General features: G+C 44.5%; 1 protein-coding gene across 2 annotated transcripts; it reads left to right on the forward strand.

Moving 5' to 3' along the window:
• The first annotated feature begins 54 nt into the window (after positions 1-54).
• On the forward strand, positions 55-18,450 carry DCAF10 (DDB1 and CUL4 associated factor 10). 2 transcript variants are annotated; one of them, XM_062019135.1, is made up of 7 exons: positions 55-378; positions 4,609-4,722; positions 10,650-10,847; positions 11,900-12,102; positions 12,875-12,985; positions 14,070-14,215; positions 16,082-18,450. In XM_062019135.1, exons 1-7 carry the CDS (start codon positions 83-85, stop codon positions 16,448-16,450), a joined length of 1,437 nt encoding a protein of 478 aa, XP_061875119.1. In that variant the 5' UTR covers positions 55-82; the 3' UTR covers positions 16,451-18,450. The 2 variants fall into 2 exon arrangements, with proteins under 2 accessions (XP_061875119.1, XP_061875120.1); XM_062019136.1 differs by having other exon boundaries at positions 16,106-18,450.
• Positions 18,451-23,858: the final 5,408 nt, after the last annotated feature.

The raw sequence follows: 23,858 nt of genomic DNA on the forward strand, positions 1-23,858 counted from the left end.
GGGAGGGGGCGGGGGCCGCGCAGGCGCGGTGCCGCCGGCGGAGGGCAGACGGAGGCGCGGCGATGCCCGCGCCCGGCGCCCGATGAGTGCTGAGGCGGAGGCCCCCCGGGCGGGGACCGGCCCGGCGGACCCGGGGCCCGGCTCGCCCGCCGCCATGGAACCGGCGCTGCCGCCCGCTTCCCCGCGGGCGGCGCCGGGGGACGGCCTGTTCGGGTGGCTGCGCGGGCGCTGCCTGGGCCGCAGCGCCGCCGTGGACCCGGCGCGGGACACCTTCCGCGCCATGACCGGGCTGTACGGCTCCATCCAGCCCGCCGACTCCGTGTACCTCAGCACCCGCACGCACGGCGCCGTCTTCAACCTCGAGTACTCTCCCGACGGGTAGGGGCTGCGCGCGGCTCCGCGGGTGCTCCGCACCGCACCGCCGGCCGCGCCCGCCGGCGCCGCTGCGCCTCGCCTGCCGCCGGGCAGACGGACGGGCACCGCACGGTACCCGCGCCGCGGGGCACCGCGCTCGGCTGCGCGGGGTGGAGGGTGCGAGATACCCCGGCTTGCAGGAGCCCAGCGGGGCCCGGCCGAAGTCCGTCCTGGTGGTTGGAGGGGGCAGGTGACCCCCCCCCCCCGTCACCCTCTGCCTCGGGGCCGGCTTTTGTCGCCACGGTGTGCCTGTGGCACAGGGAGCGTGAGCGCTGAGGCGGCTCAGCTGGTCAAGTACCGGGATTCTCTCGGGGGAGACGGGGCTGGGCTCGGCAGGCCCGTGCGCGAGTCTGGCGTGGTGCGGCGGGTGCCACCCGCGCGACCCCACGGGCCTGGAGCCCGCCACGCCGCGAGCCCTCTGCAGGCGCTTCGCTCCAGGCCAGCGGCCGCCTTGCGGGCAGCAGGCACAGAACGGCGCGGGTGGAGCTGGAGAGCCATAGCAGACCGCGCTCCCTTGAACGGGCAGCGCATCCCTCTGCCTGGCTTTGCTCCCACCTCCTCGGCAGTTCTTCCTGCAGATGGGGGAACGATAAACCGAGGTGCAAGATCGAGAACAAGGTGCTGGAACCATTTCTTGAACTGGCAGAAGCATTCATGTCAGCTGTCCTCAGAGAGCCAAGTTTCTGATGGTAGTGCAGCCCTTACTGGTTCGTTTAGGATTCCATGACTTTTCTGGGTCTGCGCTGACGAATGAGGTGATAGGTCCTGCAATGCACTTGTGTAACAGTGTAGACAAATGACAGCTGGAGTCAGAGCAGAAGAGGTCCTGGAGCACCAGCTTTAAGCAGAGTGGATTCCATTCAGAGACATCTGCATATTTGTCTACTACTGTAGGCTTATAGGTGAAGTTTTCTTGGCAGAGAGACCTCGCAGTCTTGGGCAGTCTCAACAGTGTTTTCAGTTGAGGTAGTCAGAATTGAAATATCCCTTACCTTTGGCTGGTCAGCTTTTCTGTTTTCAGTGTGTTTTCATCAGAACGTAATTCTGATTTCTCTACACATCCGAACTGATTGTGCAGTGAAGATGAGCTTCAACTCTTTATGTGTCTCTCTGTCTCTGAAGAGGACAATGTTAAGCTTCAGAAACTATCAAAACTTGTTCTCAGGTGACTGTTACTGGAAAGTAACTTCTTTTGTAGATACCCAGCCAGATGTGTTTAAGGTTTCCAAGGCACAGGATCCTCTGCTGTACAAAGAGGCCATTCCATTGCCTTAGCTGCAGTGCCTAAAGTGGAAAAATACCCACATGTGGCTGTTCTGTACTGCTGTGGTCATCACCAGTAGCAGTACAGCTGGGTTGTGGTTTAAGATTATGTGTGCAAGATTTTGGCAAAAGATGTAATTCTGTATTCCTCCCCACGTCCCTTGTGCTTGATGCTTGTGAGGCTGCACGATGAGCTAAAACAGACACCTTCCCTTCCCTCTCTGTAAATGAATCCAGCAAAAACGTTATCTTGTCAAAGGGATGTGTCCGTGAACCTGGTGTTTCATGTGGCTACAGGGCTTGGCCTAGCAGACCACAAGTGGTGTTGAGTGTAGGCTTGTACCATGGTACTGAACCTCAGTTACCTTAATACCAAATGAAACAGTGCAAACCTTGCTCACTTCTGTGTGATTCTCTCCTGGTTAGGCTCAGCTTAGAGCAGTCACAGGCCTGCCCTAACCCATGCTGGCCAAACATCCTGTGCACCTGAGACTGTGGTCTCTCTGTATCTTCTCTCAAGGGAAGTGACCATGCTTTATCCCTGTTCCTTACCCCTTCTGTCAGCCTCTGACTCTTCAAAGCACTGTTCTGAGGCCACAGCAAGGATCTTGCCTTTGGGCTGTGTGTACACTGCTGGTGAGGTCTCACCCACCTGTGGGGAACTGCTGCTTGGGGGCTCACATTGCAGACTGAGGGTTTTTGAGGCATGCTACCCTCTTGTTGTAACACTGCTGTCCTAGTCAGAGTTGTTGCAGGAGTAGGGCAACTTCTCAGCTTTCCTACAGGTCAGCTTCACTAATTTAGCAGGTCAGACTTCACTGTCAAATCACTGTTCTTCATGAGACCTTTCTATCAATACTCTATGAGAAACCAGTGCAAAGCTAGATTGCCTGTCTGAGCTGTGGATAGCTAATGTTTTCCGTGTCCCCTGCACGGATCTCCCTGGTCTCATTCTCAGATAATGTGTACCCTGGACAAGGTCTTTGATTGTTTTATTTTTTCTCTGAGAACACAAGCAGTAAGTGGAAAGCCTTCATGTGTGGAAACAAAGACGTGTTTTTAAGGGAGTTTAATGCCCTTGAAAATGTACTTCTTGGAATTAGTTCTGATTTTTGGCAAGGGAATTTGGTGGTACAGTGAGATACTAAATCTCCAGGCTGCTCTGTGTCCTTGGTGTAATAATGGTATCGTGGGTTAGCATCTGTTGTGAAATTAATCTCAAACAACATGGATAGCAATAAGCCATGTTCCTAGCCTGAGTCTCTGCCCCATTTAGACTGTTGCCAGTGCCTTGCTGCCTTTGACCATTGCTTCCATAACAACACAACTGCATTTAGAAAACAACACCTTTTATCAGAGAACTCTTTCTTTGAGCTTAATAGTGTGTGATGTCTGATAGCAATCCTGTGACTCCTTGCCATTTTAGAAAGTAAAGCTTTCCAATCTGAACATTACTCGGTTACAGAAAGGACAGATATTTTAAATAAACCTTTTAATCAGTCTTATTTCTGCCTTTAGTATCTGAACATTACTCAGTTGCAGAAAGGACAGATATTTTAAATAAACCTTTTAATCAGTCTTATTTCTGCCTTTAGGATTTACTGGCTTCATGCTATTCTGATGTAGAGAAATAGAGAGGGCAACAGCAGCGCTGCTTGAGTAGCTGGATTATTGGGGAAGAGTGGTGTCCTTTGGAGTTGTTTAAATATTCTGCTCCTGAGTCTGCAGTGTGAATGTCATCTTTATGCTGCTTTTGGGGGGATGCCAAATTGAATAGTCACCAAAGTCAGGGTTATGGAAGGAGATGAGGAAATGATATGTCTTTACCCTGAAGAAGCTGGTGGTTGCACCTCAGCACTGGCTGCCTGTTACGAAGCGGTGGTGTAGCTGGGGTAGCATCTGTAAAGGTTTCAGGGAAATGTAGTTGATAAGGAGATTGGATGGGGTTGTTACTATATGTTACTCTCCTTAATGAAGGCTACATGCAGTGGCAGAAGGTACCTTATCCAAAGGTGGCTTGCAGCTGGTTGGCTCACGTGTGAGCAAGGTGCCAGCACTCCGTACAGACTGCACTTCCTTTCTCAGTACAGCCTCTGTTGGACCCTTGCATTTTACAGAACTCTCCATCTAGTCATCTGACACACTGAAAAGCAAAGTACTGTGTCTTAGAACACCCCAAGAAGTGTTACCAGTGAATGGACAGGGGGATGTTCTGACACAGGCACAGTCTTATGGGAAATCTGCAGTAGAATTACAGAGGAGATGCCTTTCTACTTACTCTTGGGTGCTGATGTTTGTTTTTTCTTTTTCCTGCAACATTAAGCAAATATCCTCACATGAACAAAGTAGCAAGTTTCATGACAGAGCTTGATTCTTCTTTTTTCCCTAGACAGAAAACCTGGGTTCATGCATTGCACTGCTGTGGTGGGACAAATCACCTCCAAGTAACTTCTGAAAAAACCCACTGATATAAATACAGGTCACTGTGATTTCAGTAATGCCATCGTGGATCTATGAAGTACATAGACCTTATGAAACAATCACCTTGCATGTTTACAAAAATAAAGTGAGTTAAAAGAGCTTGCGGTCTGTCAAGCAAATGCACCAGTTGTGCATTACTTACACCAACAGCCAGGCAAGAGAAGAGTCCCTTGAAAAGGAGTTAGAGAAGGTAACTTCTCCAGAATAAAACAACATACTGGTTTGTTCTACGAGTTTTGTGTATTAAGTGCTTGAAAACAGGCAAGAGGGCAATAAAAAAATACACATAGTGCTGCAGACTCTGTGCAGTGTAAACAGAAAACCAAGCTAAGTAATGGTGAAGCTGTGTTTCTGTAAGGACAGGGAATGAAGGTTAGCTGAGTGCACACAGATGTCATTTCTTTCCTACCCCAAATACAAATGTTTCTTCTTTGCTCTGCTTCCCTGCAGGTCAGTGTTGACTGTTGCTTGTGAACAGACTGAAGTACTGCTTTTTGACCCTATATCTTCAAAGCACATCAAAACTCTCTCTGAAGCTCACGAAGACTGTGTAAATAATATCAGGTAGGTCAGAAGGAATATTTTGTCTTACCATAGATGCTTTTCTTATGACAAGTTTGTGTTGTGAGGCACTTGGCTGTAGTTTGTGTGTGCCATTCTCTTTCTCTCTGGTACTGGAAATGAGGAAAGGCTGGAAAAGGGAAGAGGAGGGGTCTGAAAGTGGCGATGGCAGTGTATGATACTGGCATGTGATTTGTTGTGGCAGGAGCTGCAGTTTATGAATGAGGGGGAATGTTAAGGTGTTATCACCTGTTTTATCTGGCCTTTGGAATGCCTTGATTGAATGTAGTAAATTGGTGTGTAACAGGTAGAAGTGCAAATCTGAGACTATGGCAAGATTAGATATTTACATGACTATGGCTGGTATTTTGAATCCCAGGAGATTTGAATCCCAGAGAAAAATTTCTAAGCACAGACTGTCTGCTTTAAATACAGGTATGGTAAAGAAGAGCTGTGAAATGATTTCTGTAGTTCAACTAAAACTCAGTCTTTATGGTTTTGCCGATTTCTCAGGATGAAGTGAGAAACAGCGACTGCAGGAACCTAATTGATCGGTATTTTTGTCATGTACTGTTTTTCCTTGTAAATTCAATTATTCTTAGCTGTTCTAGGTCTCAGGATAGACTTTGATTCTACATACTTAAGACACTTTAACCTTGTGGAAAGTACTGCAGTCACTCTTCATTCAGATTCTCAAAGCAGAAGGAAAACAAACTCCAAAACTAAACGCAAAGCAAAGCACCCCAGGACAAGTGTAAAAGCAATCTGAGCACTTCTCCTCAAAAGAGCTGAATAAATTGTGGGATGCCAATGTCTTTACACATTCATCAGATAAACTGATGTTTTTCACAAGCTGACTGTCCTTAGCAGAGACTGAAGTTTTACAGCAGTTGGATGTCTTTCAGAAAAGCTAAAGTAAAAGCTGGGGCTGGCTGGCACAAATAGAAGAGGAGATGTTGAGAACATGCGTTTCTGTAAGGAAATACAGCTTTTAACACGTCTTGCATACTGATGGTTGTCCTTTAAACGTGCTTGTTTTTGAGATAAAGCTAGGTGAGAAATAAAGCCATGTTACCAAGGTACTGGAAGGCAAAGGCAAAGTGGGTTTATTTTTATTTTTATTTTTATACGTTGCTAATTCAGTGTCAAATCCTTACATTTAAACTGCTCTCACTGTGGTTTCAAGTGAGTCAGATTGGATCATGTTTTCCAAACTGCATCCCTTGACTTATTGACTCTCTCTGTTGCAGTTAACTGTGCTGATGTTGGAAATGTATCTCATTCCTTGGTTGAGAACAGCATTGAAACTTCCTGCCATTTTCTACTCTTGTTCAAGAGATCTCCTTTCTTACCACTTTCATCGTCTCTGAGGCTTTATAAGTCCATTCTTGGTCCTTTAATGTCTTTTCTCTGTGTAGGTTGAGTTACATCAAAATACCAGTACTGCCTCCATCCAAACGGATAGCTCTCAGATCTACTGTTAATCAGCAGATTAGTGTAGTAAACTAGCAACCTGTAGTAAACATTCTGCTTGCCTTCTAAGTGCATCTTAAAGCTTTATTTTGTGTTTATGGGATATTGGTATCGTTTTCTGGATGTTCCTGCATGTCCCCATTTGCTGTTACAAACTTAGTTACAAGGAACTTACCTCTATTCTGTAATGCATGATTAGTGTGGCATTACCTGGAGTATTGTTCTGCTTAAGGAGCAGAACTTCAGGCACTATAGTACTACAAGAATGCCTCGTAGTAAGCACCTAAATGAAGTGCCATTACTACTGTGCCCTATAGCAGGTGCCTCAGAGGTATGGATGAACAGGGAAGCCTGCAGTGGTCCTCTTCATCAGTCTTCTGGTCACTGGGGATTTGTCTGTACCCAACTGAAGCAGGTTCTTTTTCTTTTCACCTGAATTCGTTCACGTTTTGAGCTTACTTAAGAACTTTCCCACAACACAAATGTATTACACAAAGGTAATTGATGTTTTTTTAAAATTCTTACTAGCTTAGTTTGAGGCCTCTGGTTTTTTTCTTAAGTAGGAAGAATCTCTTATTTACTTTCTCTGTGGCAATCAGTTTTACATGCCTGAGTCGTATGCACCTTGAATTATCTGGTTTTCAAGTGAACTCCAGTATAGTTGGTTGTTGGTGGTATGGAAGCTTTTCAATACTGTTTGTATCTCTGTTGTGGTTTTAAGCCCAGCAGGGCACAAAGAACCATGCATCTGCTTGCTCACTCCCCTGCCTAGTCCTCATGGTGGGATGGGAAGGAGAAAACGTAACTGAGAGCCCCCTGAACAGACAGGGACAAGGAGGACTCACTCCCCAGTTACAGTTCGGACTGCTCAACCTGAGGAAGAAAACTAAATTGATGTAGTCCACCATCAACCAAAAGAAAACCAAACAGAAAACAAAACAGAACAAGATGGTGAGAAAATACAGCTATCCCTTTCAGACTCCTTTCCAAATCCCTCCCCTCTTTGGGTGCTGACACTCCATTCCAGTATCTCCACATCCTTCCATCAGTGGCATGGGGGACAGGAAATGGGAGTGTGTTCCCTCCATCACCAATGGTCTCTGCTGCTTCTTCCTGCTCAGGGGAAGAGGAGTCCTCACATATCTCCTCCTCCTTGGATGTGGAGTACTCCCCAGGCTGCTGACAGGTCTTGACCCTGCTGTTCTCCTCCATGGGTGCAGGGGACAGCCCCTACCTCATTGCAGGAAACGGGGAGGTGATGTCTGCTCAGGCACCCTCCTTCCTCACCGGCTTCAGGATGTGCTTGGCCACGTCTCTCTCATCCCACTCCTTCCACCTCATCATCTTGCTGCAGATTTCCACTTTTTAAATAGTGCTCCCACAGATACCTGAGTGGCCTGACCTGGTGTGAGAGGTGGGTTCAGCTTAGAGCTGGAGGAGGTTCTGAGCAACTTCTTACAGGACCTTCTGCAGCCCTCTGCCCCTGTTACAATAAAAAACCCCAACTGGCCCCACACAAACCCACCACGATCTACCTCTCTATTTGTTCTGAAAGCTGTTTGTGGTGAGTGAAGCAGGCTTGCCTGTAACATCCAAGATAAAGGCAAATGATGTGCAAACAAAATACATCTTCAGTTTTAATTCCACATTGAAAATCTGAAATGTTGGTTTCTTCCCATTGTAGCTGGTTATTTTTGTGTGGGAGTTGTTGCTGTTTGTACATTATGTGGACACATTCTAAGTCTGTTAAAAAAACCAGAAAGATAGCATGCTGTTTCTAGGGGTAACATGTCTCTGCGTAGATCATGTCTCTGTGTAGATCATTCTGGCCTTGGTACTCTCAGGCAGCTACTCCCAAAACCTATTACTGACTTGTTTTTATAATAGGTTTTATTTTCTCTGTTACATCAGATAGGACTTTTTTTCCCAATTGCCTTTGTCAGGCTTGAATTCCAAACAAAACAGTATCCTCTGCCCCTGTGAAAGTAAAGGCATGTGTAAATTGCAGTGGGAATGGAGTATGAAGACCTTAAGTCTGTGTAATGCAGACTAATTGATTTTATCCAGTGATTTTTCTCAACCAAATAACTTGTCTAAGTATACTTTCAGGGAAAGTCTTGCCTTCACTTGGTGTTTTTGAAAGTTCTTGCAGTTGCTTGAGTAAGCTCTAGATTTGTTCAATTTATTACCTCGCTAAGCCTTTTTAGTGCTGATTCCAGCCCTTCTGTCCCCTTCTGTCTGATGAAGCCCATGTACATCAGATATCCTTTCCTTCTGTAATCACCTGAAGGTGGTCAAGCTGTCAAGTACTTCTCCAGGCAAGACTTTTATATACTTTCAATCTTGGCTGAAGACCAGAGATTATCATAATAAAGACTCACATCCTGGACAGGTGAAGTGGTTAACCTGATCAGTGTAGTAATCTGACTAGTGTGACCCATATTCTTTAACACTTTGTCATCATCTCCCAGCATGGCTTCAGTGACGAGCCTGTCATCGGCTAGGAATGCAGGATCTCAAGACCTGCCAAGTGCAGAACGTACACAGTGTGTATGAGGCACCGTGCTTGTGATGTAACTTCACTGCTGCATAAAAGTGTGCTGTAGAACCCCAGGTCTGTAAATACCTTGTGAAGTAGAGGGTAGTAGGCTTGCTCTTCTTGAGGTGGAATGTCATATTGTGATTCAGACTCAAATCTGGAATGCATGTCTTTATTGAAGGAGTTCATAACTTTGGGTAGCCTTGTGTGTGCCACTTGTGCAAAGGCCACTTCCAAAGGTGATCCGAAATTCTCATCCTAAACAGTGCTCTGCACTTGTGTTTTGAAAGGCGTGCCTGCATTTGTGCATTTGAGAAGCCCAGCTTCATGTGCCAGCTTCAAACACGTGAACTGCACTGTGGGAAAGGCAGAAGCACGGGTACAGAATCCCCTTGCTGTTTGATGGATTGTCCAGGTGGTGTGAAGCCTTCCTGGGTGCAGGAGGTCTGCGTGGCTCCTTCCAGCTCTGCAGCTGAAGTGCCTTGTGCCCCTGGGGCATTGTGGAGCTGAGTGGGCTCCAAAGCAAAGATGGAATGAAATTAAGGGTCTAGGGAAATGGGAAAACAGTGTTCAGATTTACATCTAATACATGTTTCCAAGATAGCAATGTGTGTAGTAGGAACCATGTGGTTAGTGAACCAAGCTGTGCACTGGACAGTTAGTCTTCTGGATTGTGTCTCAGGAAAGTATCATGTACATCCCCTGTAAAACCACGGGGCCACCCTTTCAGCATGCTTGGTGCAGACATGCTGTGTGCCTCAGGCATCTGCGCAGAGCTCTGGCCACACTACAGAGTGGCAGGAGGTCTGGTTGGAAAGGGCCTCTGGGGATGTATCACCTGTAATAGCCTTCTGGTCACAGCAGCACCTTGGGCTGCCTCACCAGCACCCTGATAAGTCTGGCACTGAGCATTTCCAGCACGGGCTATTCCACTGCTGTCCATGCCAGGGTATTTCTGAGAGCAGATGCCCCTTGCAGACTTTGCAGTGAACGGTGTGTGCTGGGTGGAATGAAGTCTGGTGAGAGCTTTTGGTCAGGACTGACTGGTGGCCATGTGTGCTGCCAGGCAGCGTCAGGGACTTGTGGAAGGGGAAGCATTCAAAGCATTGGGTGAAGGAGGCTTGGACACCGCGTGTTTTGGCTAAGGTACAGAGCAGCAGTGAGGGATTCTAGTAGTAATAATAAAAGGTGATCTTTGTTTTAAAAGCCGTGGAGAGGAAGAGAGGAAGATTCATAGACTAGCAGGGGAAGAACAAGGGTGGACATGTGGGTAGAAATAAGGAGAGTAAAGAAGAGCGTGGGTTTAATTAATCATGAGCTGATAGCATCCTGTGTAGTCTTAAAGACAGATAGAACTGCTGTGTGTTCTGGTGCCTGTTTGTAGTGGTGAAAGGATGTGTCAAAAATGGAGACAAAAGGACACAAACCACAATCAAGTCTAGGCTAGCAGACTTCTGTTGCAGGGACTGCCAAACAAGTCAATGGGTGTATCTTGCCAGTGGTGTGAAAGCCAACCAGTCCTAGGACGTTTGTGTCTTGTAAAGATGTAGTAAGTTTAAAGCTGAGCATTCTCCAGATGGGTAACTGATGTAGTTACTGCAGGGGTTCTGTGTGAGTGTTTGTTCCAGCGGTGGTTTGGTGTCTTTGTGAACCTTACATGACTCATTAAAAAAAAAACCCAACTGAAAACCAAACTTCTTCTATGCTTCTGCACTAGTTTGCTCCCACAGATGTACTGCTGGTTCATATCCCAGCAGTACTGGTTTCTAATGGAACTGTTTTACTAGCAGATATTCGGGCTCTATGTTAACTTTTTGTATGTGTGTGACCAGTCTGTTTACTTCTGTTTTAAATTCCTGCTTCATGTTCAAATGAGAAAAGACCATAAGCAGGCACAGTATATCCCTACTGTTTTCAGGTTTCTAGATAATCGACTGTTTGCGACTTGTTCTGATGACACTACAATAGCACTTTGGGATCTGAGGAAGCTGAACACAAAAGTATGCACTTTACATGGCCACACCAGCTGGGTGAAGAACATTGAGTACGATACCAATACGAGATTGCTTGTGACGTCAGGCTTTGATGGAAATGTGATCATCTGGGACACAAACAGGTATGTGGCTGTTTGTGCTGTTAATGTTTCTAGAAAGTCTGTAGGGAAACCTGCTTCCTTGAATGGAGATGTGATGCATTCTTAAGTGCTGTCATTCATTTATGGCCCTTAAGAAGAGCTTGCATCTCCTTTTATATTGAAGTTATGCAGTAGCTAAAAAAACCCAGACCTTTTCTTGCTGACATGCCAAAATATAGTTCTTCATTTTTCAGAAGTTCTGTCTTCATTATTGAGCCAGCAATGTGCCCTCATGGCCAAGAAGGCCAATGGCATCCTGGGGTGTACTAGAAGGGCTGTGGGCAGTAGGTCGAGAGAGGTTCTTCCCCTCTACTCTGCCCTTATGAGACCACATCTGGAATATTGTATCCAGTTCTGAGTCCCTCAGTTCAAGAAGGGCAGGGAGCTGCTGGAGAGAGTTCACTGCAGGGCCATCAAGATGATGAAGGGAGCGGGACATCTCCCTTACGATGAAAGGCTGAGGGAGCTGGGGTTCTTCAGCTTGGAGAAGAGGAGATGGAGGGATGATCTCATTAATGTTCACAAATATGTAAATGGTGAGTGTCAGGAGGATGGAGCCAGGCTATTGTCAGTGATGTCCAATGATAGGACAAGGGACAGTGGGTACAAGCTGGAACAGAAGAGATTCTGAAGAAACACGAGGAAGAATTTCTTCCCTGTTGAGGTGAGGGAGCACTGGAATGGGCTGCCCAGATGGATTGTGGAGTCTCCTTCTCTGGAGACATTCAAAACCCACCTGGACAAGTTCCTGTGTGACCTACTCTAGGTGGTCCTGCTCTGGCAGAGGGATTGGACTGCATGATCTATTGAGGTCCCTTCCAACCCTTAAGATTCTGTCATTCATTATTGTGGTCATGTGAAAATGAGATTCCTGCCATCTCGTTAAAATCTGATTCAAGTAAGATAAAGGCAGTACTCAAAAACAGTTTTAGAATGAACTGGATGCTGAGCATGTTTTGGACCCTTCTGAACATTACCAGGGACTTGAGTTGAAGCTAATTACAGCCATATCTTCTGCTTTTTTTGCTCTCCAGATGCACAGAAGATGGATGTCCCCACAAGAAGTTTTTTCACACCCGTTTTCTCATGAGAATGAGGCTGACGCCAGACTGTTCCAAAATGTTGATCTCAACCTCCTCTGGATATCTCTTGATTTTGCATGACCTTGACCTAAACAAATCTTTAGAGGTTGGCAGCTACCCAATTTTAAGAGCTAGGAGGACTACATCAAGTTCAGGTGACTGTTTGTGGAAAAGTCTGTGGCAGCTTCCGTGTTTTATGGAATGCTCTTAGCTAGCAAGAGAAGGCAGAGGTGCAGTCAGGACTCTTCAGTGTGGTAGCTGCTCTGTTCAGGGATCACACACATCTGTACTATTGAGTGGGATGTTCTGAATCAATCTAGGGTGTGATTTTTTTTCTTGTCAGGACTTCAGCAGTACAGGATACAGCCCCTGGGGAATTTTGTCACCTTGAGCTGGCAATCTCTAGCTTTATCTGTCATCTTTGGTCCTGTAGTAAAATAAACTTAGCTCATGTTGGGTGTATGTGAGCTCCAGCCACTACTTCATGGCTGTTGTGTAGTGGTGTGGTTGCTCTTGACAGCAGACTTGGAAGCATCAGGTGCTCTGAAATTGCAGTGCTTGCTTCCTTCTGCTTTGTGACAATAACAGAGCAAAATACTGGCAGAAACTGCCATCTGGAGTATCTGGATATAAAGAGAGTGGCCTGGGAAAAAACTCATACCTCAGCTTCTAGTAGTGACAGTGCATGAGAAGGAAGGAATGTAGCTTGTCTCCTATGCCCAGTAGGGTTTGTAGTGCCGCCTCTTCATTTGTATGGGGCACAGAGAATGGTACTTTTAGACTATAAACCGGTTGTTGAAAAGTGGGGATTTTTAGCAAGATGCGTTACCCTTTACTTAACATTTCTAGGGAGGGTTGGGCGAGGGGAATGCATAGTAAGTGGGCTCTGCTTAGCTGTTACGCTCACGTGGCTGATGCTGTTTGCAGACATAACGTCATCAGGTTCCTCTGGTCCTCGAGCTGTTGGTTCACCATGCCACCAGAATGATTCAGGTCCACTGTCTGAGAAACAGCTGTCACGGTCCTCCCAGCGAGAAGGTAGGAAGAGAGTTTTAGAAAATAAGAAACAGTTGTGAATGTTGACTCATTGTATCCAGGAGAGGCCAGAGTATAAATAGTGAAAAGCTGTGGGTTTGTCTCTGTGGCTTTAAAAGAATAGTGTTGCTGTGGCTTCTATTAAACCAATAAAATGTCATTGCACACCAAAGTCTGGGGATCTATTCAGGTGGGGTTTTTTTCCCAGGAAATCTGATGGGAGCAACAAGGTGTTTATTTTATATTAGTACATTATTGTTGTTATGTAGAGGTGTTCCCTTTTCCTTGTGTTTTTTAACTTGAACAGGGTTTGTGTCAATGGCCTTTAGGTGAAAAAGGAAGAAACAAAACCCAACAGAGCAGAACATAGCTACGTTTTGCTTTTTGTTTTCCATAATGATGGGAATATATATCTGCAGTTTCTCCATGAGGAGGCAGTAGCATGGAAAAAGAGCAAACAAACAGGTCTTAAATGTGGACACAGTGTTTTTTGAAGTTCTGGTTACAAACCAAGTCCAACCTAACTAACTAGAGAGCTGTGAAAACTGTCAATCTGTGATAAGCAGGTTTCCTGAGTCTAGGGTACACTTCAGAGTATCTGCATGAGCAAATTGGTAAATACTTTGTGAATCACACTCAGTTTAAAGCAGCTATAATGCTGAGTTTTAATTACTTGTGGTTCTGTGATCTTCAAACATACTTGTGAAAGAAGGAGGCTTATCTGGATGCCAGGGCATGATATACCTGTGAAGAGCTTTCTAGGGGTGAGTGAGGGAAAGCAGATAACGAAGAGCATGTGTGTGGAAGGTTGACTATGACTTAGTTCACAATATGAGGTGATTCAATGCAGGTCTTGGAAGGCAAATTTCAAAAATAAAGCTATTTGAGATCAGGGCTTGAACCCATTGATACTGACTTCAGTTGTTTGTGTACGTTCTCTTTTGATCTGTCCTTTTATAAAGGTGCAGTCTCTTCTATCAGTCAGATGCAGGTAGCATCTGTTTGACCTAGTTTTGACACTAGACTGATGAGAGAGATAAAGTTCAATATATGGGCTTCATTGAAACTTACAGTTGACTTCTTCTAGGTGGGTCACCTAGGAATAGTTTGGAGGTCCTAACACCTGAGGTTCCTGGAGAAAGAGATCGAGGCAATTGCATCACATCACTACAGCTGCACCCGAAAGGGTGGGCTACACTTCTTCGGTGCTCGAGTAATACAGATGACCAGGAGGTAAAACAAGTGTATAAAAATACGTCAAGTAAGATGTATCAGTCATGCAACTGTGTTGAAATTTCCTTGTTTAGGAGTAAACTTCCATTTGAATAGTTATTTCTGCTTACAAATGCAGTAATTTTACACCAAGATTATGAAATTCTGGGGGACTGGTTTCGTTTTTTCAATGACCTTTTGATTTTGTTTCTTGCATTCAGTACTCCTGTGGCCCAGCTCTGCCACAGAACACATTTTCACAGCTCTGTTAAGAGCTTCCAAAGAGCAGTTGTGCTGCCAAATACATCATTTGAAAAATATATACCTGCCAAAATATAGGGTATGTGAACTTGGGACAGACAGAGGAATAGAGGGTTGTGTACCAGTGAAACGTGGTTTAAGTTGAGCAAAGAAGCTTCTGTGAATTTCCCGAGTGCCTTTGAGATGTTTTCTGCCTCCAAGGATGAAGTGCTACTGTGGTGCTGGTTACAGCTTTTCAGAGGCTGCTCCTACACTGCTGTGAAAAGGCCTCATGGCCTATTTCTGCATCTACATAGAACTGCCACACCATAGGTCTGAATGGCCTGAACTCCAGTGATGTTTATGTAATATCAAAGTGTCTTAGTCTCAGTTCTCATCCTAAAACTCTGCAATTTAGATATAAAAGGGGAAGATCATCAAAACACTGTGTTAAAGAACTAATGGCAGACTTCAAGACCCATGTTGGATTATGTTTCCCCAGATTCTGCTTGTGAAGTGTCACATAATAGCTTCTGAGCTATTATGTGAGACCCTGTTTTAAGTAACACACTCAGATACAGTGAAAAAACTTCACGGACTGTGTGCAAAAAGCAAAAGGCTACAGGTTGTGCTTGGGAACACCTGCTTTTGAAGAAGTAACTTCCAGGTTAACTCAAGTTCACTTAGAACATAAAGCCCAGCCAGAGCCTTCAGAGCACCTGAATTCCACCAGATGGTCCTCATGCAAACACCTATCCTTTTTCCTACATGTTTTCTTTCAAAATTAGTGCTGGAGAGTTGTGCAGACCACTCTGTTTTCAAGACACAGAGCTTTTCTATTTGTTTTCTAAAACCACAAAGACTTCTTTTGACCAATAATAAACAGTTCAGTTAATTTGACAGCTGGTGTAATTTGACCAGCTTGTGGTTGGTTTGGTTTTGGGTTTGTTTGGGAGGCTTCAGGGTGTTTTTTGGGTGGATTCTTTTATTTATTTGCTTGAAAAAAGCAAGACACTCTGCCGTAGTAACCTCTTACAGATGTGTAGAGTACATAATGGAAGCTTAGCAGTAAGTTCTAATGCTGCTTCTGTAAACTTAGAATCAAGCCACTGTACAACAGACAGTTTATTGAAAATGCAAACACCCTGTTGGGTTAGTTGATGCTACTGATAGGCCTAGGTGTAATTCCTCTAGCTCTGGAGTCTGCCTTCTGCTTATTCATTGGTGGTGTCTTCGTTGCGTTTGTTTCAGTAGAATGAGTGGAACAGAGCTAAGAACACTTCTTTCGTGACTGAAATGGAATCAATGTGGTATAAACTTTTCCACAGAGCTGTTTTTGCATTTGCTTTGATAATCAGGCTATATATAGAAGCTGGCTATAGAGCTGTTCATAACATTGCTTCAGAAATCTGTTTAATGAAAAAAGCAGCTTTGATGCTAGACAGCTGTTTTTCTTAGTTCAAGGCAGAGGAAGTGCCAAGGAACCGGCCTGTTTTCGGTGTTCTCATAGCAAATGCATGTCAAGGAGTAGATAAGCAATGCCATTGGTCATTCCTGTGTTACTCACTTACTGCGCAGCGGGAGGGAATGAGTATTTGCCGTGCATTACCTCTCTTTCAATGTTCCTTTCTCTGCCTCTCCTTTTAGTGGACTTGTGTCTATGAATTCCAGGAAGGAGACCCTGTGCGCCCTGTCTCGCCCCGCTGTTCCCTGCGGCTGACTCATTGCATTGAAGAAGCCAACGTGGGCCGGGGTTACATCAAAGAACTCTGCTTCAGCCCCGATGGCCGAATGATTTCATCCCCGCATGGCTTTGGGATCCGCTTGTTGGGGTTTGACGCTCACTGCAGTGAACTTGTCGACTGTTTACCCAAAGAAGCCAGTCCCCTGAAAGAAATCCGTTCCCTCTACTCTCACAACGATGTGGTACTGACAACCAAGTTTTCTCCAACACACTGTCAGATTGCCTCAGGGTGCCTTAGCGGACGTGTTTCTCTGTATCAGCCAAAGTTCTAGGCACATCTTACATCCACAGAACCTTCAGATGTTTGTGGTTTTTACTTCAGTTTAGTTGAAGTACGTTGCTTCTGAAATCTCTAAATCCAGATGAGATCATAGCTGCTATGGTCTCTGAACACAGCACTGGAAGAGGTTTCCAGCCCAGCACTGTATTCGTTCTCATCCTGCGTCCACAAATCCACTTCCATGTGCTGTGTTTCCAGCCTTCCAAGCAAACGTCTGCTCCTGCTGATCCTGTGCCATTGAGTCATTGTTCTGGTTTGTTTGTACCGTAGTACTTGTTGATAATTTCCTTTGATGCAACTTGGATATTTGAAACAAATATAGAGAGGAGGCAAGGGTATCAGTTCAGTCATACCCAGGCTCCTTGGGTATGACACCTCCTTCTTCTGAAGGAGATGGACCTTCTCCCCTACACTTCCTTGGCCCTTTCTGTTGCTGAAAACTACTCTATGGTGATATTAGATAATGAGCTGCTTTTTGTGTGTAGTTAACATAGTTAATTACTGTCACCAGAAGAAGAGAAAACTTTTTGCTTCATCTATATATTAATTTGATTGTTTGTGGTTGGCTAGAAACTTTCTGTAATGTTTTGCTGCAGTTAAAGGATTTGGTTTTCTGTGAACCCATATACTGTGTTTATTGCCAGAAGGAAGAGACTCTCTACGGAGGTGTAGCTGCATTTTTTTTTAGTCACAATTCAGTAGGAAAAGACTGGGACAGGGAAAGAGGAGTTGAATGGGTGAAGACCCTGCCCTGTAACCACTGCCAACAAGCTGTCTGGCTGTTTTGTACAACAGGGGTGTCCTTGATTGGCCTCTCTTGGGCAGCTTTGACTCCTCAGCTGCCAGGGTTTCTGTTGTAGGGAGCTTTCTGTGTCAGTAACATAAACCTTCATCACATGTTTGAAACTTAACACAGCAGAATTTTTCTCATGATGTTAAGGCTGTTTCCCACCTGACTGTTCTTGCACACCTCGTCTACACCAGTGGCTGTGAGAGGAATTTGTCTAGGATCACAGAATCTCAAGGGCTGGAAGAGACCTCAAAAGATCGTCTAGTCTCCAATGTCACCAGATAAGCCTTTCTTCACATGTACTGTCAGTTTAGGAATGGATTAAAACCTTGCCCATCTGCAGTAAAATCTGTTTGGATTTAATTTGGCTTAGGCTGAGAAGTAGAAAATGTTAATGGTCACCATTAAATCACATATAAAGTGTGAATGCCAGGTTTTATCCCTCAGCTTAATACACCTGAACTTGTAAATGCACAGTTATTTCAGTCTCATACATGCATATCAGTTTATGGTACTTTCATCACTTACATGTTCCAAGACCCATTTTCCTTTCAGGATTTCGTTAAGGTTTTGCTGACCAGTAACACACTCAATTCAGCAGGAAACTCGACCTAAAAAAAACTGTCATATTTTTGTGTTCACATGCACCATCTCTAGCTCGACAGAATATGCTTTTTAAAAGCTGACTCCGATAAAACCTTTTGCAAAATGTGTGTTTGGCAAAAAGTCAGCACCTGTGAAGATGAGAGAGCTGGAAATAGGCAAGCCTGGTGATCCTCTGGTAGTTTTGAATTCATGTAGGCAGCACACTCCGTTGGTGTTGGTGGAGAAGTCATTGAAACTCAAGGCTCCTCTGCATTATGAGTAAAAAAAAACCAGCTTCCTCTTTTGGAGAATTTATTTAGGAATACAAAGCCTTCAATATTGGGTATGTGCTAATATGAGGACTAGGTAATTACTCTGCATCGAGTTTCATCATCTCTAGCAGCTGATTGCTCAAGGACTACAGTCAAGTAGTAAAGTATGTGACAGACTTTCTACTGTTCGATAAAGTCCTAAACTTTCTGTTCTCATGAGTTTTTATTGAAATTATTTTATGGTGGTCTCTCGGTATAGAGGGATAGTAACTGGGGGATAATTGAAAATGTACTGAAAATGTACTCGCTTAACCTGTAAATAAAGGCCCGTGGTCTTCTCAGACAGCAGCTCCTAAGTTGAAATGTTCCCTACCATATCGTCCGAGCTGTTCTCTTGTTGCTGAAACTATTGTCTTGAAATTGAAAGCAGACTGATGTAAAGGAAGAGAGATGTCCTGTTTCCTGAAGCACTGACTCGAAGTTCAAACACTTGGACATTTTGAATGCTTTTGGAACAGTGTGCAAGGAGCATGATTCATAAAAAATGTTGTTTCACTTCTAAGGTAATTGGACAAGCCATGAAAAATGGGAGTCTAGTGACTGACTGAGTAAAACATGTAAGTGTATCTGAGATCAGTTAGAAATACATCATTTCCATTGGCATCCAGCTCCTTTGGTGTGCATGTAACTGCCTGTGAACCTGAACCTACAGCTGGGGCAGCCTGGGTCTGTTGGTTTGTCAGAAATAGTTCTGGGGCCCTTCCCGCAACTGTGGCGTAAAGCAGTGGAAGTGAAGCGTGCAGAAAACTTGGCAGGCAGTTGTGGAATGCAAGGTTTTTATGCAAAGGAGGAGCCAAGCTGCAAGAAGTTTTCAGTTGGCCAAACTGTTCGGTGGAAAACAACACAACCAACAAAAACAGTCAAAAACCCAAACCCCAAACTAAAACCAAACCCCGGTAGTCCCATGTGGCAGAGCTCCTGGATACTGTGTTCTGGACATTAGTCCAGTGGAAGTGCTGCTTCCTGTTCCCAAAGGATTTTGAAACAGTGCAGTGTAACTGTGAACACTTGCATTTCTCTGCACTCTGCTCTCCTAAGAGCTGTAGCCTGTTAGTAATAAACAGGTTCTCCCCGCTTCCCTGCTCTGGACCATGACCGATTTTTGTCCGTAAGCACTTGCTCTCCCCGCTTCTAGGCTGCTGTTTTCACATTTAGTGTTTTACTAAACATGGTGAAAGGAACTGCAGGTAACATTTTGAAGAAGTCTTGGTGTTCTCACGGGCTTGCACTGTGCCTGCTTTGGAAGAAGCACCTTTTTCACAGAAGCACGTGCGCAATCACAGCAGTTCTTGAGTCTTGGGTCTGGTTTTGTGGCTGGTTTGGGGTTTTTTTTTTTCCTATCAGGAATTCCTTAAACTGGTAGATTGCTTGTGACTTTATGCCTGTTGATATGCACTGTTACTTTTTTAATTCTACCTCATGATACACTGTTTTTTATAAAGAGTCTTGTGCTGAAACATTGGATACTAACTTTTCTGTATAAAGACCTGTCTCTGAAGTGACACATCATCACATGTGGATCCTACCTGCAATGCACAGCACCAGGAGTGCTGGGTTGATCCCCCCTGCCCAGCTCTGGAGACCAGGGCTATCGAGCAGGAGTGTAGGACTGATGCTAATAGGTGACCTGATGGTAACAGTGATGCTCTTGTAGCGTGTCCAGCAGATGCATATGAAGATGAATCCTGTCCACGTATGCTGTAGAAATGTCACCTAGTTCTTCTGATTACATGTATGCTGAGTTTGAATTAGGAAAAAGTAGGTAATGTAGACTTTGATCATCTGATTACTCTTTTTCAACAATACTTGGGAATTTTCAATGCAAGTTTGATCTGTTTTACATATGAAGTTCACATGATGCTTATGGAAAACACTATCCAAGAGTTTGTTACCGACATGCCTTGCAGTTGCATCTTGGTGGAAGGAGTGATTTGTTTTGTTATCTTTCTGAATAGTATTACCTTGCCTTATTGAAGTAAGGAAGTCATTTGTCAGTGAGCTTTGGATTATTTTTAGATAGTCAAAAAATAGTTTTATCTTGGGTTTCAAAGGATGAGTTCTTAACCTTCCAGAACTATATAAAACTGTCTGAAACAAATACAAAAGGTTTCAAATGGTAGATGACAGGCTACACTAACAGCAAAATGCAGTAGGGGCTTATGCCTGAGGTTTGGTTTTGACCACTCAAGTGTAACATCGCTTGATAAATTCTACAGTATTTCTACTGAGGATAGGAAGCTGCTCGGATTGATTGTAAAGCATGCGGTCTGATTTTTAAATGCATGGTTTCATATTTGTTAACTTCTGTAGTAAAGCAATTCCTCCATTCACAGCATGGCTGATCAGCAGAAGCAGATAAAACTGTATAATTAAGATCTCTATAGGAATGTCGACGTATAGCAGCATCTACAGGAACTAAACTAGTGTTTGAAGCTAGTAATCCTTTTGTAATAGTTCAGTGACTCTGTGTTGTGGGAGTAAATGCATTTTCTGAGTCCCATTAGAGGTCAGTCTTTAAATCACCGCAGCACCATCAGGCATTTGTGGTGTGGGGGAGAGAAACCATTAATGGGACTATACAATGACATTCATGTATATGTATTTTCTCTGTATGAGGTGTGTGTGTGTGTGTATTTCAGTATATATACAGCCACAGGGCATCAGTCCACTAATCAAACATGAGTAGTTCAGGGAAAAACGTAACCACCAAACCAGAAATATTGGGGATAGAAAGAAAAGCACAGTGGTACAAACACACACACACACACTCGTTTGTTTGCACTCTTGGAGTCTTGGTAAGGATAGTTTGATTCCTACTACCAGAATTAGAATGTAAACATCATGTTTTGGGGGGGGTGGGGGAGCTGGTTGATTTTGGGTGGGGTTTTTTGTTTGTGGGTGTGGGTTTTTTTCCTTTAACTTGAGTAACACTGAGGTGGAGAAAGTCGTGATACCAAGAAACATGGGTCTGTTGCTGTATGAAATGTGAACCCTTACAGAAAAGAAATAACGCTTGCCAAATGAAAGCTTTTAAAAAAATCTAGTTTACAAGGTTCTAAAACTATGGAGTAAAAGGAAAAAGTCAACAGCCCATAATATTTTTGTTCTGCAGGAAAAAGAAGCTTCTCGTTTCCTGATCGTAGTCAAAGGTGCATTTTCTTAAGCACTAAGTACCTTCAGTTGAGGTTTTTAATACAAGAACAAATTGTGCATGTAGAATATTTTGAAATACCTGAGATTTCATAGCAAAAATTGTAGCCTTTTAATACAGTATAGAAAGTATCTGAACTGCTCTGAAAGTACTGTACTTACAGCCGTACCAGTAACTTAAATATTTGTGGACAGTTTCTCTTGCTTGCCTAATAAATTAAACATTTAATAATTCCACAAATTAAAATCTATTTTAATGTATTTATCTTACACTGAGCTGTGTTCTGTAATGCTCATTGGTGCTTGCCTACTCCCTGCAACCAAGGGGGAAAAAAGCAGTGCTTGGAGCCAAGCAACCTCTCTATGCAGGCCTCTTTCCCTCTGTGGGTTTCATTGCTGCTGCCCTTAGGTCAGGTGTGCTTGTGAGAGGAAACAGCTTGCTCATGAAGCCTGGAAAGCAAAACATTGAGACTGGTATGAAAATTACAAGCTAAGTGTAATTGACTCTGGAATTGCCTGAGAGTACTTTTGGGGCTAGAGAGCTCCTTTTGCAGCAATGCTCTTCTTGTAAAAATTTGGTGAACGAGTCCTGCAGTGGTGAGCAGGCGACTATCTGCCCATAGGGAACACACTCAAACTCAAAGCTACCCTACTTGTTCTGCTGTGGATAGTTGTCCGAGGCAGAGGGCTGTGGCTTGCCCATGCCAAGAGTGACACTCTGCCCTGTTAACACTTCCACTTGCAAAGATTTGGGCTGCAGAAAAGCCACTTGCCATGAGGCACAGTGAAAACAGCAGCTGCACCACACTGAGTTGTGCCTCAGCACCACCTGAGGAGCAGACGACTGTCACAGTGCCACGATGGGGTGCTGCACGTTCAGGGCACGTTGTGCACATCACACGGGTACCTGTTCTGTTTGCTGTAAATGAGGCCTCAACACGGGAACAACGGGACCTCTGTGCTTAAGCAGAAAGCAGATTTGAAGTGGAGAAAAGGAATACAGGGTAAGCAGCTGAGGAAATGGGCACACAGTGTTGCCCTGGCTTTCATGTGAAGGTGGTGATAGCTGCTGCTGCAGTTCTCAAGCCTGTGTGTCTCAGACCCTGCTGCAGTGCTTTTTCATCATGTTTTCCTGCAAATCAAGTAAAGATTTGGCTCTGAGCCTCTTACCCTTAGAGCAGCCCTGTTTGATTCAGGTAAGCAGTCTGTACCCTCCCTAAAATAATAGGCTGTGTCCAGTTCACCTACCATGACACTGCAAAAATGTTGGACTTCTCAGCTCCTGTGGCCTTCTGTTTCCCCTTCATTACACATAGCATAGTAAATGAGGGGAATGCACTCTCTCTCTCTCTCTCTCTCTCTCTCTTTCTTGTTCTGAGAGATGTGATGGCAGCAGTTTCTATGAGGAAAACCTACCTGGATTATGACAGCTTTACTTGCACGTGTTTATTTCTCATAGCTGTCATTGGAGCCTCTTGCCTTTTCCAGACATGGTGTCATTTCACAACTGCTGTGACCTGCTGCTTTCATATTAATTTGCTTTTTCATGCTAAAGCCTGTGCTCTCCCCCTCCCATGCAAAAGGCTAAAATCTGGCCAACCTTGATACTTCAGTTGCATGACATAGGTATACAATGTCTTCGGTACAGAAATACACCTCAAAACCTCACAGCAGTATTTTGCAATGTTGCCCTCCTTTGCTGAAAGTAATTATTGCCTAAAGTCTACCACTTTTTAGTTTTTCTCTTGGCAGTATTCCTGTTAGTGGTGGTGGAATTCACCTTTGCTTCTTCAGCTAGAAATGATTGTTGTAATCCACCAAGAACAACAACCCAGGCACCAGAAATCCTTGTTAAAATTCTGCTTCTGAGGCTGTTCAAACTTAAAGAGTGTCCCAGCTGCATATTTCTACAGAAGTCAGCAACTGAAGCCTGGCCTCTTCAGCTGTTCAGACATCTTGGTTTAGTACCAAGGCACTGAGTGACAAGAGAGGCCAACAAAGACTGGGAATTCCCCCTCCTGAGCTGTCCCATATGATAAAAAGGTGCTGGCCAGCCAGGGATAGTAACTACAGCCAAGGGCACATCTCTCCAACACACTTTCTTCTTCACACTACCTGCAGTAACCCTGACCCTGCACACGAGACAACACCTGGAAACACTATTAGCTGGTACTTGAAGACCTACACCTTCTTCATCTTCGTCCAGTATCACTTGTATTCTTATGCTGCGACTGTATTAAGCACAGAGCTGAGGGAGCCTGGTTCTACTCAGTTTAAGACTGGAAACAACCTTGAAACTTGCCTGAACACAGCTGTTTTCACATTAGTTGACGTCTTGGAATTCCTCCTGTGCTCTCTTCCCTGACTGGCAATACATCCTGTTTAGTCAACTTTGTACTCCCAGTAACTTGTGTGCCAAACCTCACTGGGCCCCCCTTTTCACAGATTATCAGCATCTGTCCTCTTACACAGAAAACAGCTGTAAATTGCTGAGCACTGAACGCCTTTGATTGTGTTGTAAAATTATCAGTGGTTCTAAGCAA

Source organism: Colius striatus, chromosome Z, assembly GCF_028858725.1.
Source record: "Colius striatus isolate bColStr4 chromosome Z, bColStr4.1.hap1, whole genome shotgun sequence".
Classification (NCBI taxonomy): domain Eukaryota; kingdom Metazoa; phylum Chordata; class Aves; order Coliiformes; family Coliidae; genus Colius; species Colius striatus.